This window comes from Drosophila mauritiana, chromosome 2L (genome assembly GCF_004382145.1).
Source record: "Drosophila mauritiana strain mau12 chromosome 2L, ASM438214v1, whole genome shotgun sequence".
NCBI classification, from domain to species: Eukaryota; Metazoa; Arthropoda; class Insecta; order Diptera; family Drosophilidae; genus Drosophila; species Drosophila mauritiana.
Window position 1 is genome coordinate 21,930,329 of NC_046667.1, and position 17,029 is coordinate 21,947,357.

A 17,029-nucleotide genomic window follows, 5' to 3' on the forward strand; every position below is an offset into this window, starting at 1 on the left:
CATCATATGATGAAAATTAATCAAAAGAAAATATTTGAAGCATCTCAAAATTTAAAATAGCACGAAAACCAGTTAAAGAACGTTTCCGATAATGCCTTACCACTACTTCATTTAAAATATGAAATCAAGGTATTAGTTTCGTCACAGAGACAACAACGAGGATTAATTAACTTAGAAGGAATCTCTTATAAACATTTATTTACAACATAAACTGAAGATGATAAAAAAGAATTAAAAGATTAAAATAATAAACAGTTTTATTATAGAATCAGACTCGTAAAACACAAAGAGGGAGATGCCTTATGCATTTATAGATATTAACGGAATTAAAGATAAATATAAGTTCTTTCAATTAATAATTTTAATTATAAAGTTAACCTTTCAGTGGCGATTATGAACAATCACAATACCCTTCAGAGCGACATTTGTAGCTTTCATTTGTTGAATTGCCTTTTCTTTTCTGGTGGTAAAGTATAAAGTGATATATTTTGTTCAATAAATTTAGAAAATGAATACATAATCATTTGGTGCTAAACCAATTTATCCACTGTGGGAACCCCTCATTACAAAAAAGAGACATTCTCGCTTGGTTCGAATTTAACTTTTTAAAGTAATAGTATTTGCTAGTTTAGTTTATAGTTTAGCCTTTCAAGAGTTCAAGTTTGCCATTTTAGGTACAAGCCTTTAGGTACACACCCACTGCCTGAGTAACGAGAGCTATAACTGTAGAGTTAAAGCTCGGAACAAAGCTGATAGATTAATTCAATTGATTACCTAAGAAATATTATCTTAAAAATAATTATTACTTACATTGTTTTAAAAACAGACGTAAAGTGAACCATATGCACTTCTGAAAAAGTTGGTGGGGCATCTGATGGGCAGACAGCACAGTTCTGGGTTTGAGCTTTAATAAGCGTGGGGTTATCTCTTTTAAATACGTCATGTGGATACATAAATCTCCGAGATGTTCCACATCTGAGTTTACCCATGGTCGACGCCAAATATAAGGCAGGGCAATAATGCCATAAAAAATAGGTCCGGAGAAAATTATCGTGAGGATTAGATGGGGCCAGATGTCTTGCTTAAACGGGCGCATAATGGCGAGGGCCTCATTAAGGCGTCTGGGAGCGTGTGTAGCAAACGCTCCTGAATCAGCCAGTGTGAAAAAAGAAAACTCGATGGCCTTCCGCCGTTCCCAGCTTAGACCGACATCTCCCAAAAAAAATTCTGCTTGCTGTTGAGCCAAAATATCTTAATTTAACTGTTTAAGAATAGGTTCAGAACCACTTACTCCACTTTGCAGCAATCCAATGCCTCCTGTGAAACTGTCGTTCGAATCCTTGCCATCTTCTGACCTCATTGAGCCCTGGGTTCGACCGGGTGCTTCGATATACTTAAACCGAAAGTTCATATGCTTAGATAGCAGCATGAGTAGGCGGTGATCGCGACCACCCGTGACCCGAACCTTTCTTTTCTCTATGCTGTCTAGGCTGTTCAACTCCTCGTCCTCTTCGAAGCTGTTATTGCAATACGTTACCCAAAACCACGGCGGAGACTGCAATCAAATATAGCATAGATTAGGACCTGCATTGTTGTATCAAGCCAAAAAGCGTTACATGAAATACAGGCACCCGAAAGGTACGACCTTTAAAGTCGGCGTACACGGATAATGCAGTCGGAAGAAGGGGAATTTGTTGCAGACCAAGGTTATCGCCGTCGTACCAATTAACCAACTGTAACTGACTGTCGCTACAAGGCCTAGCCTGGTTGTAGTAGATGCGGAAGGCCTTCTTGCGAGGACGAGTTACGACTACCGCTCGAAGCGGCTCTCTGAAACGAATTACACGGGAGCTGGGTGGCCAGCGTGCTCCCCAATAGAAAATAAATAGGCTTAAGCGATGTCCAAGATGACGATCGTGGAGGCTATTCAACAGCTGGTTGGGCTCGTCCAAAATCAGGCTGACGCACTCGTTTGCACCTTGAAGGTTTTCCTCAATGTGTTGAAAAAAGAGCTCCGTCTGGCTGAATACCACCGACTTGTAGTTACTGCGATGAAGACGCTGCAGAAAATCGTCAAGATAAACGCTGCGCTCTTTCTGACAAACTCCGTCAGAAAGAGCGAGGCTTGGTAGCGCCAATATAGCAAGAGAAGGTTGTTGCAAGCCTCTTATAATTTGGGTGAGCGCTAGAAGACAAAGGCTATGAAAACTTTTTGCTTACAAAAAATGAGAATAACTTGTGTACAAACCTATTGCAGTGTCTGACTCATCGTTAGCAATAAAAGTCAGCCTTGTGCTGTTTAGCAATCCCAAAAGGTAGGACAGCAGGCCCAATGCCAGAAACGTATGCATCTTGAATCAGCGGAGCAGGGCTATTGCTCCTGTTTTATATACTCTTTTTGAGAATTATTAGGTGTCCAATTATGGCATCAACTTCTATATATCAAATGTCAAACGTCTCAAAGGAGCATTTAGATGTACGGAACTGACAACTCGGACAGCTTAAAAAGCTATTAAGAGTGCACATGGCTAAAAATCGATTTTATTTTAGACTGTAAGAAAGAGGGTTAAAAGGTAAGTATTGTTAAGAGCACTAAGTTTCGCACTTCTTTTTACTAGTTTAGCTTATAAAAATTATGTAAGCACAAAATTTGTTTACATAAAACAAAAATACAATCGTCTAACATTAAAGATAATTGTTCAATACTGAAATTTATAATTGTAACCTTTGTCCAACCCAAACCTGCCAATTCAATCATATGGCAGAACCACAAACTATAGAGCACTTAATTGCTTTTCCATACATTCCATTTTAGCGCTGTATGCGTTCTAATAAGTAATTCTTTGGCAACGGCACTTATCGACTTAAACATCTTAAAGCCTTGCCTATGTAAGCAGTTTTGCGTGCTGTCTCTGAAGCAGCGCCAAGGGCATCCAAGAGCAATGATCTCCCAAAATACACTAACATATTTTTAAGACACTGAGGCTTCTCCTCAATTTTACCTTAAACTAGAATACCCTTACAGGTCTCACAGAACAGGGACCACTTCTTTAAGAACAAACAATTTTATTAGAAGAATTAAATATATGGCTTCTTTTTTTTTACTGTAATTTTTTTACTGTAATGCATTTAGTTGCATTAAATATTTAAAGGAAAATAAGAAACACGAAATTAGCTGATTGCTCATATTTTTACAATCATGCATATTTGGGTACAAACCGAAACCATGTTTTGTCTACACACATTTCTGTAGAAATAGAATTGTAACTAAAATATAAAATGAATTTGTTTATAATTGTGAAAACTTATATATTTCGAAGGAGATGTTGTTTTGAGAAAGGCGTCTTATCGAACAGTTATTTAGACCAAAGACACTAGAATAACAAGATGCGTAACGGCCATACATTGGTTTGGCACTATGCAGCCACTTATTTGGTGAAGGCCAAATTTGCTCTCTTTCCGCTCGCTTACGCTGGGAGCGTAAGAAATCTAAAAATAGAATTTTCTTGCTTGTGTGAGTAAAAACAAGAGACGAGAACGCGTATATACGAGCGTGTTGTGCTAGAAGACGATTTTCGGGCCGAAATCAATTGTGATCGAAGAAACGAATTTACATATTTGGAGTTGTGGCCAATTTCGTAGCAATATGATGATATAAAATAATAATTAAAAATTCACGCCCTGACTATTATAATTTTAAAGTTTTTTAAATTCGTTTGTTAAAATCGCCACTCGAACTATATTTCCGTACTTCACTATTGCAACAAAACGATTTTAGTTGAATATAAAGTACCCCCTCGAAATATGAGACATAGTTGTAAGTCCTCACATGCTTAGTGCGCGAGGTTTGGTTTTATTATTTATCTGTTAATTGCGCTGTTATGTTACTGTTACTGCATTGTATGGATTCATCGCTTCTAAAATAAAATATAAATAAATATAAATAAATAAATAAAATAAAAAAAGTTGAATATAAGCTCGATTATATGCGAAAAGATCAAAAAATCGAGGAGCTCTGCGTATAGTCAAATTTAAGCAAACGGGCTAGGGGAAATTAAAAGGAAAAACAAAAAATTTGGCACGCTTTTCTTCCCACCCAAAAGTGCGCGCTTTTTAAAAATATCAAATTGGAATAGACCAAATTAAACTGAAAGCTAAATATAATGCGCATTTTAAATAATAGGCGCGTACCACCGTTGGTGGCGCGTTGATCCCCTTGTGATACCTACTGGCGTGGCGGCCAGAGTACATATTTACATAGAGTACAATCAAAGACACTAGCATAACAAGATGCGTAACGGCCATACATTGGTTTGGAACTATGCAGCCACTTTTTTAGTGACGGACGAAATTGCTCTCTATCCGCTCGCTTACGCTGAGAGTTACACTCTAAAAATAGAATTTTCTTGCTTGTGTGAGTAAAAACAAGAGACGAGAACGCGTATATGTGTGCGTGTTGTGCTAGAAGACGATTTTCGGGCCGAAATCAATTCTGACGAAGAAACGAATTTACACGTTTGGAGTTTTGGCAAATTTCGTAGCAATATGATATTGCGCGCTTTTTAAAATATCAAATTGGAATATAAAAAAAAAACTGAAACTGAAAAATAACTGAATCTAATGCGCATTTTAAATAATAAAAATGGTTCATTTACATACATCATATTAAGTCAAATGACTTAATAAATATACTAAATAATTAAAGCAAATACAAAAGAAGACATTTCATTGAGAAATAAATATTTCATAAAAATAATATGTAGTAGAAAATACAAATTAATAAAAATAAATAAAAATATGAAAACTGTTTATTGCAAAAGTCATATCTGGAGGCACGAAGTGCGGACACAAGCACTCAACAATCACTGCTCTATTAATTTTTCTCACGTCGCAAGCTGAATGCCCTAATGACAAGTGTCGTCGTGCGTCACATGGAGTTGCCTTAAACGGCTATCCCACGCATTCCCGAAAGAAATGGCAGACTAATCCGTGGTAGTAGAACACGTTTTATTCTGAAAGAATTCAATGTTTTACAATTGCAACTAACTTAACTTATTAGCTCACCGCAGTGTGTCCTCCAACTCTTACACGACAATGAAAAGCTAAATTTTCCCGGCAATTTACAATGGCGAAAAACAATGTGCCCAGACACATATGGGCTTACAAATCCTTCCACATTCGGACTTCTCCAAAATACTAACTAGCCTATCGATAACAATATTCGATCCGCGACATCCCCGACCCCGTGAAGAACCGCTTCACTCAAATCCAAAACTGCAAGTTTAGAGACGGGTCGCATCATTGTCCTAGATAGGCCGTTGTCGTTCACGCGCACCTTAGCGCGTCTGACGACTCCATCAGCTCCGCTGTAGATCTCCTTCACGATGCCCTTGCGCCACTCTCGTCGGGCCAAGGCAGGATCGCAGACGAAGACCATATCACCCTGGTGGATGGGCTCCGTTCGGCGGCACCACTTCTCGCGGCGCACAAGCGTAGGCAGGTACTCCATGACCCACCTCCTCCAGAAACGGTCTCGTAGCAGGCGAGCAATCCTCCACTGCTTCCTCGTAGAACCCTCCTTGGGCAGCTCCGCATCCAATCCAGGCGTATCCGGCAGATTGGCTACTCCCTTGAGTAGATCGTTTGGCGTCAACGGCGCCTCCTGGTCCGCATCCACAGGCAAGTGGGTTAGCGGACGCGAGTTTACAATATTCTCCGCCTCAATCAGGAAACTCTCCAATACATGGTCCTTCGGCGCAACTTCCTTCAGGGTATGACGCAGTACTCTCTTGACGCATTGCATCATGCGCTCCCAAACTCCGCCCTCAGACGGGTTCGCTGGGCAATTAAACGATGAGATGACTCTCCGCATCACACGCCTCATCTTTGTGACCCAGAACTTTGTCCGGATCTCCGCAATCGTAGCATCCACATTTTGATGCTTCATCCTGGCGTGGAAGTCTCTCACAATCAGCTGTCAGACTGTGCCTGTGTGACAGTAATACGGGCCTCCTCGCACTGTACGGCATGCACAGTGCGGCATCAATTCTGCCGTAAGCTCGCAGAATCCCGTCCTCGTCTAGGTAGGGCACCAACCCTCGAATGTCGCTCGATCTACCGACGTCCTGTCCAGTTTCCGCCGACCTCATCTCGTCGGGGAACGACTCCAATTGTGCCTGTCTGACCAACAGGTTCTCCGCGGCCTTACATTCTGCTGCAGTAAGGCCGTATTTCTCGAGCTCGTTTCGCTGTTTGCGGCACCAGCGCGCAAACCGTAGGACCCAGGCTGTGGTCCTCACCAGGCGACTGAAGCTCGAGAATCTCTGAAACGAAATAACAAAATCGTCTGCCGCAACTAATGCAAACTCACTGGGCATCTCTTCTTCATCAGGGGCATCTGGAACACACTCAGTTCTTTCCTCAGGCCCCGGCCAGCTGACTGCTGGCTGCCTCAAAAATGCAGGTCCTCTTAGCCACCTTGATTCCTGGCTAAGGTCGACTCCTTTCTGCGACCGCGTCGCATCATCAGCCGCATTGTCGGCTGTAGGCACCCATCTCCATTGGGAAACCTTCGACGACTCCAAAATCTCCGCCACTCGGTTGCCCACCGGCGGTGGGTGCTGCCGATCCATCTCAGCACCGTCTTAGAGACCGTCCATAACACCAGGTCCGTGATGACCACACTGTGCTCCTCCTTGACAGTGTTCATCAGCCTGGTTCCAAGAACTGCTGCCTGTAGCTCCAGCCGTGGGATCGTCATCGTTCTCATTGGGGCACACTTCGTCTTCGCACTCACGAAGCTCACCTGCACGTCGTCGTCCTCATATGTGACCCTCCAATAGGCCACCGCCGCGAATGCTGCCTGACTAGCATCCACGAAGACGTGCAACTCTACGGCCCGGACTGCTCCACGCCCAAAATAATGGCGCGGACATCGGAACTGTCCCACGGCGTCCATCTCTTTGCGCCAAATCGCAAAGGCTTTGCTTAACTCCTCCGGTAGTGGTTCGTCCCACTGGATCTTCTGCCTCCAAATCTCTCGCAGCAGCAGCTTCGCTGTAACCATGAGGCAGCACAGGAATCCCAGGGGATCAAACGTTGACATCACCAGGCTCAAATATTCCCTCTTCGTAAGGACTCGATCTCCACTCAGGACGCTGCTTGGCACTCGATGATACTCCACGTTGAATCTGAAGTCATCTGTTGCTACTTGCCAACGCATTCCGAGGATCTTCTCTTCAGCCTCACCCCATCCGACGCTCTTGACTCGACCAGGTCCTAAAGCCGTCTCCACGGTGGGTGAGCTGGGTGAAAACTGGCATAATTCGAATCCAGCATCCTTGTGTATCTCCTTCACTCGGGTAGATACGCTGATAGCCTCGCTCTCTGTAGCGAAACTGTCCACATAGTCATCGACATAATGGTAGTCGGTGATGGCCTTGACCGCTCTCGGATCCGAATCCCGATACTTCAGGGCATTCATAGTCTTCACGTAATGCGCAGCGCTCGGCGAGCAGGCTGCTCCAAACGTCATTACGTTCATCTCATAGACATCCGGATCTCTCTCGTCGTCGCCATCTCTCCAGAGGAATCGTTGGGAACATCTATCCTCGGGTCGGATCAGCACTTGGTGGAACATCTCCTTGATGTCACCGCAGACTCCGACGGCTCCCTCTCTGAAATGAAAGAGCACAGCTGGCAAAGGCTTATAGTGCTGAGGCCCTTTGTCCAGCTCCGAGTTTAGCGAGGTTCCTCCAACTTTGGCTGCAGCATCAAACACAAGCCGTACCTTGCCGGGCTTGTTTGGGTTTTCGACACCAAAATGTGGCAAATACCATAGGCGATCGCTCCTTACCGCGACCTCCTCCGGCTGCAGCCTACTCGCGTATCCTTTAGACACGTAATCCTTTATAATCCGATCGTATTCCTGCGCCAACGGCTTGTTGCGCTTCATCTTCTTCTCGACGTTGACCAGCCTCCTGTACGCCATCTCATAGCTCGGTGGCAGCACAATGTGGTCGTCCTTCCAGAGTAATCCCGTCTGGTAGCGACGCCCCACTTTCACCGTGGTGTCTTCGAGTATCCTTTGGGCCCGAACATCGTCGCTGGCTGCGACCGGCGGCGCGGTCTTCACTCCAAAGTTCTCCATGTCGAAATAGTCCTCCACCATCTTCTCCATCGCGTCATCCACTAACACGGCAAGTAGGCAGGACCTCGGTGACGGCGTGGTCGGTTGCCCACTTACAGGCCCAAACACAACCCAGCCCAGCTCGGTTGCGGCCGCATACGGTCCCTCTCGAGCGAACCGCCTCGTCCTAAGTGGCAACCCCAGATGTCCGTGATCCAGGCCGATGAGCAGCTTCGGCACCACGTTGCTGTAAGGCTTCATCGGCAGACGTGCATCCCTGTGCACGCCCTGGACATCTCGTCGGCTCAATGTCTGCATCGGCAAACTCAAACTCGAAACGGCATAAACGTTTCTCAATACAGTGGGCTTTCCAACTCCACTTATCTTCAGACTCACCACGTTGGTAGGCTCTCTGGTTGCCTTACCTCCAAACCATTGGATATTTGCCGACGCTCTCCTTGCACTCCAAGATCCCTTCGTATTTCGTCATCGATCATAGTGACGGAGGATCCCTCATCTAGGAGCGCATACGTATCCACCTTTCGCCCCGCTCCGTACAGCGTAACCGGCAGTATACGGAACAGTAGACGGCCTCCTTCGGCGTCAACGCAGCTCAAATTCCTCTGCATGGGCGCTCCCGCTTCACGCGGAGCTCCTCTCTCCAGACTGTTGCTGGGAACGGCTGGCTGCCGGTTCCTCTCCTGGTCCCTGTGACCATCTCGTAGCGAAGGCCTCCTGGCCGGGCTGCCGGAAACTGCTGGCTGCTGGTTCCCTTCGTGGCGTCTGAAGCCACCTCGCTGCAGCGGCCTTCGCTCCTCGTCCGCACCATGTAGCAGACGGTGATGCTCCCTTCGGCATCCATTAATCTGGCACTCACCTTGCGTATAGCAGGATCTAGCCGTGTGCCCGCTTCGCAGGCAATTGAAGCAGAGCCGATGCCTCTTCACATTGCTCCACCTTTCCTGTGGCGAAGCTCCAATAAATTTTCTGCAGTTCAATATTCCATGCTGTCCTCCACAGATGGGACAACCTCCATGCCGATCATCCTGTTGATCGCATTCATTATGGTCGACGCTTGCATGTAGAAGTCGACGCCTCGGCTCCTTTCCCTCGACGTCCAAAACCGTGCACACCACGTTTGCGTACTCCTGTAGCCACGCGCTGAAGTGGACTACAGTGGGAAAGGGCGCAATCGTTGCAGCATGCCTGGACCAGTCCACTCGCTTGCTCGTTGGCAGCTTGGCCACAAGCTCCTCCATGAGGGTTGGGTTCCCCAGGTGTTGCTCCGCCTTCGCTGACTGCAAGAAGGCCGCGAGGTTACTCACTCGGGTTGCGAAGGGAATGATCTTCGCCAAATTGCGCTCCGAAATTGGCTGCACCTCTCGCACGTTGTTGAGCTGGCTGCGTATAAGCTGCTCCGGTTGGCCGAACTTGAAGCGCAGCTGCTCCATCACGGCGCTGACATTCCCTGGATGAATCAATAGCGCCTTCACTGCCTCGCGCGCTTCATCCTTCAGCGCCTTCAACAACCTCTGGTTGTTCTCCAGGTCCGTGCAGTTGTACGCTCGGGTCGTCTCCACGAACGCACAGCTGAAGATCGGCCACTCCTCGGGCTGCCCTCCAAATATAGGCAAGTCCGGAAGCTTCTTTGGCCCATATGCTCCCTGGATTCCACTCGGCGTCGTCGCGGCGTAGGATCCGACAAGTGGCGATGCTGTTGCCGCATTGTGGATGCTCACGCCCGGTAGCACGAGTCCATGCGCTGGCTGCGCAGTGCCTGTTGCACACAGTGGCTCCACAAAATAGTTGCTAGTCGTTAGCAATGGCGGTCCACTCGAAGATGGCGGCAGCGTGCAGGCCGCACCGCTCGCACCGTCACCGTTGTATGGCACCGACCCGACCCCGTTATGTAAGGCCTCTCCGTTAGATGTGGGTATTGGCTGGCCGCTCCAAAATGGCGGCCGCCCCGACGCTCCACTGTTGGCGCCAACTGCGCTTGGGCCAACTGCGATTGGCGCGCAATTGGCGGTGCTCACACTTTCCAGGGATCTAGCCTTCTCCAGCTCCCTCTCCAACGCTGCGATCCTCTCCATGAGTTCCAACACGAGGGGCTGGTTCACCTCCGGTACTGAACTCGCAGCTGTGACAGCAGTACTTCTAGATTGGGAAGCTAATGTAGTCACCGTAGTGGCCGGGCAAGGAATCGACGCCGCCGTGATGTTCACCCGCGTCCGAGTTCCTGCTCCACTACTGGCTGGCTGCTGACTCACTGTTGTTATAGGGGTGGCTTCCCCTCCGTTCAGGCGGGCACTCTTCCTGGGGGAATGCTGCATCTTCCCCAGCTCCAAAATGGCGGCGCCTCTGCGCGTCCAAAATGGCGTCTCTGACGCCTCGTGCCGCTGGCTGCGGCCACGGATGCTTGGCGCTCCTTGCGCCTTCTGACCGCTGGCTGCGGTCTCCACAAATGACGCTTCTTGCGTCTCCTTGTCGCTGGCTGCGACTCGTTCGTACGTAGCGCTGGCTGCGCTCACACAAATCCCGGCTGGCCGTCTAAACCGTCACTCCAGCTCCGGCAACTCTCTAGCTGGCCGTCTAAACCGTCATTCCAGCGCAAGTTGCCCCTGCAGTCGCCTTAGGACTGCGAATAAAAGGTTGTCGTCGTGCGTCACATGGAGTTGCCTTAAACGGCTACCCCACGCATTGGTTCCCGAAAGAAAGGGCAGACTAATCCGTGGTAGTAGAACACGTTTTATTCTGGAAGAATTCAATGTTTTACAATTGCAACTAACTTAACTTATTAGCTCACCGCAGTGTGTCCTCCAACTCTTACACGACAATGAAAAGCTAAATTTTCCCGGCAATTTACAATGGCGAAAAACAATGTGCCCAGACACATATGGGCTTACAAATCCTTCCACATTCGGACTTCTCCAAAATACTAACTAGCCTATCGATAACAATATTCGATCCGCGACAACAAGTATTCTAATATAAAATCATTTTCGAAATTTATTTTGTGGTGTAATTTCGTAGCAATATGACTATTATAATTTTAAAGATTTTTAAATTCGTTTGATAAAATCGACCCTCGAACTAACTACCGTTTAAATACATATTTATATTTATGTTGATAATTAATTATGTGTAATATATATAGTAAAATAGTTTTTGTTTTGAGTCGAATAAATGATCCGTATTTGCACTACGATTATTATTATTATTAAGTGGGTTTCTATGTGTACTGCGACCCATTCTGATCTTTATGTACTACCCCTTCATGACTCAAAGATCTCCCTGAAGTCCAATGCACTGTATAAATGCCAGAATTTTATTGGGGTTCAGGGCTGCAATTGTTTCTCGTGGGACTACATACATTCCCAGGAGTCTGTTCCTCCTGATGGAAAGCGCAGTCACATATAATATGTGCAGAGCTCTCCTCCTCCATGCAGCAGAAGCTAAAGAGTTCACTATCTGCAATGCCAATCTTATGGAAGTGACTGCGAAGTCGGCAGTGCCCCAAAAGAAGTCCAGTTAAAATGCGCACGGTATTTTTCCCGTGTGTCAGGTCTTGAATCTTTTGTGGTTATATTCACGAAGGAGAATCTTAGACTGCCTAAGTCCTGGTAGGTGTTCCTAGAAGAACAGATGTTTTTCTTCCTCTATTGACTTAAGTAAGCCCAGTACTCTGTGGTGACCAACACCAAAGAATAGTTCGGGCCCAATTAGAGGGTTCTCTGCCCCTTTCCTGGCTACGTTGTCCGCTAGCTCATTTCCCGGGATGTTGTTGTGTCCCGGGTCCCACCCGGGACCAGCTCCTAGTTTGTCTAGGGCTGTCACCAATTCATTTACTAGTTTAGATGTTATCTTAGCTTTGCTGAGCGCCTTTATGGATGCTTAACTATCAGACAGTATAGCAATGTCCTTGCCACGGTAGTTCCTTTGCAGATTAAACTCCGCACAGCGTCCAATAGCACAGACTTCAGCTTGAAATATGCTGGTGTATCTGCCCATTGATTCGTGGTATTTTAACCTGGGGCCTGCAACCCCCAACCCACTTCTCTCGTCGGTGAGGGATCCGTCTGTGTACCACTTTATTGTTTGTGGTTTCATAGGGTGTACTTTCCCCAGGGTTGTCCAACTGTTTTTATTACTGAGATGAGTGCTGAAGTTCTGAGCGAACCTGTGCTCAGCTGGCATCTTATCCCTTGGTTGCATCAGCAAAGGGATATCCCTTTTTAGGCTTTCAGCATCCTTTCTTGTAAGGTTGCAGTCATTTCCTGCTCTCTCAATTCTTATTAGGGTGGCTTTCCTAATAGTAATTAGTAATTCTAGGGCCGCAGTGAGCTGCCCTTCTTTGGAGCTTATGAAGTTTCGCCTTAGTGGTGCTAAGACTCCATAGGTTAGTATGGGTCTGACTACCATGAGGTACAGCCATCTTATTATGCGTGGTGAGGTTCCCCACGATTTTCCAGCAATTTTCCTACACGTGAAAAGTGCTCTTATCAATTGTGTTATCGACATGCGTTTTGAAGAAAAGTTTGGAGTCGAGGGTTATCCCAAGATACTTAACTTCTTTGCTGGCCTCTATGCTACATTCTGACAAGGTTATTGCCTTCATTCTCTGTAGCTTGTACCTATTAGTGAAAGGAACAATAACAGTTTTGCTAGGATTTAGGCACAGGCTTACTTCCTTGCACCATTCGCTGGTCATATTGAAGCCCAGTTGAATGATATCGCAGAGTGTTTCCTCATATTTACCTCTGGCTATAAATACAATATCGTCAGCATAGCCTTGGCAAAGTATACCTCTGCGCTTCAGTCTGTCCAGCAACTCGTCTACCATCAAGCTCCACAAGGGAGGCGAGAGGACACCCCCTTGGGGGCAACCCCTTGTGGTAGATACTGTGGATGACTGTCCTCCTATAGTGGCAATGGTTCGCCTAGATGCCAGTAGTGATTTGATCCATAGTATAGGAGTTATCCTCCTTTCGTAGCGCCTGATTCTGGCACTCCTTTGGAGATTGCTCTGTGAAGTCTTGCGCCTTCACATGTGTTTACTATTGCCTCACAGAAGGTTCTATAGTTCCTTCGTTTGGCTTTCCTGATCTCATGGTTATACATGGTCATTTTATTCCGGTAGGCATCCCAGTTCCCTTTTCTTTTTGCTTTGTTAAAGAGACGCCTGGTCGCTTTCCGTAACTTCTCCAATTGGTCGTTCCACCATGGAGCATCTTTTTCCCTCTTGGCTTGGCCAAGGGAGTAGTTTTCTTTAAATGCGTTAGTAAGACACGAGTTAATATCTTTTACGGCGGCCTCCAGTTCTAGAGTGGTACGGAGTTTCCTGGTTACCCTAGTAGCTGGATTCCGCAGTAAGGAGGCACCACCTCTTCCCAGTTCGTATTCCTGGGATTGCACCTACGATCGCTACATTCCAGATTTAGCCCTATGTTAAAACGGATAAGTCTGTGATCTGACATTGACTCCTCTGGAGAACTAAGATCGACGCCGAAATAAATAAAAACTCCGATTGAATCCGCTTTGCGTTTTATTGATTGAATGTCGCTGCTTAAGACTCAAACAAATGGTATGATAAAATCTTAGATGTATTGGATTAGTGGGCTGTTTACTGTCGCTATGGTTTTGGTTACGGCTTGAGTGGATGCGCAATATCGAGAATCAATACGGAGGACCACCGCTGTAGGTCTTTTGTATAAGTAAATTATGAGGAAGGCATAATTACGTTACTATATAACATTCATTATTTACATAAAATTTTAATGAGAAAGCACTTTTTTTTATTAATATTTATTAAGTGAAGTATTTATTATAATATTGCATCTTAACATCACTGTGTGGAGAAATATACTTATGAATTACCAAACACTATAAAAATAAAATAAGTGAAGTAGGAAATGAAGAGTTTTTACTGTTGCCCAATTGTCTTGGCGAAGCCTTGCCGTTTGAGTCGTCTCAGAGGTCGAGCGGGGATGAGACGTCTTGCAAGAAGACGTCTATGGCTCAGTAATCTGTCACTATATCGACTTGTATGTCTCCCAATTTGTGTCTCAACTGTGTGAATATTGAGGTCTTTATGGAGTGTAGAGTTACATACCAGGGACAGTTGGTTATTTGTCGTAATGCGCGATTTTGCATCACCTGGATACGATTATAATTCGATTTGGCTGCAATTCCTCAAATCTGAATCCCGTACAACCATATCGGTACGATACAGTGCGCATACACAGCTCTTTTGCACCTCATCGAAAGAGTGCTCCTTCTATTCATGAGCCATCTCAGCTGTTGTGATCTGTGACCACATTTCTTTACTGTTTTTTTGAGATGCGGCCCAAAGGTGAGCCGTTTATCCAGGGTGATACCTAGATATGTTGCTTGCAGGGGCTGATTCAGGGTAACTCCTGGAGGGGTGTTCGGGATAAGCGTTTTTAATGTGAAGCATGGATTTGTTGTTTTCAGTGGGTTTATTTTTAGGTTCCACCGTTTACACCAGGCTGCCAGAGCATTAATATCTTCTTGTAGTCCGTTAGCTGCCTCTCTGCTGTCCCTAGAGTTATATACAACTGCGATGTCATCTGCATAGGTTGCAATAAGAGTCCTGTTCGGTGCTGCCATGTGTTCGAAACTCGGGCAAGGGATATCAGCAGTGTACAAGGAATATAGTAGCGGTCCGAGAACACTGCCCTGTGGGACTCCAGCTCCCATTGGGAAAGCACTACTTTCATTTGTACACTTAATGCATTGCTCAACAATAAATTTTTTTATACACATTTGTCTTTTATTATTTTTAAATATTTTTCAAAAACTTTAATGTGTATATTACAAATATTAAAAAAAGATCACATGGTGCATTTTGTTTCCCGAAGTCCGAGTCTATTAAGTAATAAAAATGTATAAAATAAATAAAAATATGAAAACTGTTTATTGCAAAAGTGGTACGAAGTGTGGACAAAAACACTCAACAATCATTGCCTTATTAATTTTTCACACGTCGCAAGCTGAATTCTCTAGTGACAAATATTCTAATATAAATTATTTTTGAAATTTGTTTTGGTATATTATGTACATAGATTCGGGTATTACTATTTCTAAGCTATATTTAAATAATAATAACGTTAAAGAAATGCAAAACAATAATTTTTCAAATGGTGCCCATTGATCAAAAATAATATACGTTTAAAGTCTAAGAACTTCTAAGGTGAAGGGCATATTTTGTCAAATTTACAATGCATGAGCATACATGTGCACACATAAAGTTGTCTGCTATCACTGTATGCGTAGAAAAGAGCTGTTTGCTGTAGGGCTCTCCGCTCTTTCTCCCTCGAACAAAAACTCGAGAGAGCCTGGAGCCACCTCTAGAGCAACGCCAAAAAACTCGTGTGCCACAAAATTGTATGGCGGTATGCATCTTGTTATTCTAGTGTCTTTGGTAATAACCATATACATGTGTAGAATTAATGGAATATTGTATATAAAAGTGTATAAGCAAAGACACTAGAATTCTAGTGTCTTTGGTATAAGTGTATCCTTTCTTACATTTTAAATTGTAAGAAATGCAAGCGAATCCTTGACAAATAGTAATTACGAAACATGTAGCGCGCAAATTTTTGAAAAAGGTTTTGAAGTCTTAAGGTTATTATTTACAATTCCAGTATGCCACAATACATTGTTGCCATGATAAGTCTAAGGATCGAAAAATACAAGAAAAATGTTTTTTTTGTATCAGAGTGGGCCACAATAAAACAATTTTAATAAATAAAAATATTTGGATTATATAGGTGGCTAATATATATTTATTAAATGAGTTTAAATGAATGATCTACAATCGTAAAGGGTTCTTTATCCAAGCTTGACAAGGTTCGCCGAAAAATTTGACAGTTTCAAAGTTAGCGGTAGGCAGAGACTTTTTACAGAATAAACCGATTTACGAGTATTATTTTACTGCTGTTACTACTGTTGTTCCACTGCACTGTGGTCCAGAATTCGATTTTTTTGGCATAAAGTCTAAAAATTGAGATACAGACTTGAAACTTTGTACATTTTGTTGTTAAATCACAAATAGTTTGCGCACAAAATTTGGAGTCTGTGCGACCACGCCCTCTCTTGCCTCCCATATTAACTACTGGTATGACTCAGGAGTCAACGAAATATTTTTTTTTTTTTTTTTTAAAGTTGTGTATATTGTTGTTTTAAAAATAATCGCCCTCTTCTTCTTCTAGTTCTACATTATAAATTTCCGAATCTGAGCTCGAATGAGAATCAGAATGTGAATCCAATCTCATGGATCAGGTTTAAAATTAGACTGTATTTCCAAAAGACGTATTACTGCCTTCGGAAGTGGTTTTTCCTATTTTTTCTCTCTCTCTCTTTGTTGATAATAGTGGGTCCGAGTAATCAATCGCTCTGTGGAAAATAATACTCATCCTATTGATCCGACTATTTTTCCTTGCATGTGATAGTCGGTCCCTTTTGTAAAGCTTATTCCGGGCTTCACTCGCATTTTCAGTTTCCTTTTTAATCTTTCTCCTGCATTTTGTTAAGACGAGTTTCGGCGACCCATTTGCTTCGGTGCCTTGGAGTTTTCAAAATCACTAACAAGAATTCTTATCTTAGACGCCATCCACTTGGTATGTTTGGAAAAAAAGTCGGTCTAGTTATCTGTTACACTCGGACAGTTTTTTTTTAAAAAATAATTCAAAATTTACTATTTTTTTGTAAATCTCTTCTGTGTTTTTTGATTCCTGATTATTGTTGTTGATTGCGGAATAAACGTAATCTGAAACATAACTTATTTGCCTATTGTTACGCCTCCAAATGTCCAGGAGTTCGCTATGTCTGAACTCGAACTTGTCTATATAAAATCAAATTTTTAAGAAAAGGAGCAAA

General features: G+C 44.2%; 1 protein-coding gene across 1 annotated transcript in view; it reads right to left on the minus strand.

Moving 5' to 3' along the window:
* LOC117138113 (ionotropic receptor 40a) overlaps nt 1-17,029 on the minus strand; it is a 65,526-nt gene that overhangs the window by 47,433 nt on the left and 1,064 nt on the right. Inside the window, exons 2-5 of the mRNA XM_033300016.1 lie at nt 2,249-2,551; nt 1,617-2,185; nt 1,292-1,555; nt 811-1,234 (exon numbers count right to left, since the gene is read on the minus strand). Of these exons, the coding sequence (XP_033155907.1) occupies nt 811-1,234; nt 1,292-1,555; nt 1,617-2,185; nt 2,249-2,351 (1,360 nt within the window). The 5' untranslated portion in view covers nt 2,352-2,551. The remainder of the gene's footprint in view (nt 1-810; nt 1,235-1,291; nt 1,556-1,616; nt 2,186-2,248; nt 2,552-17,029) is intronic.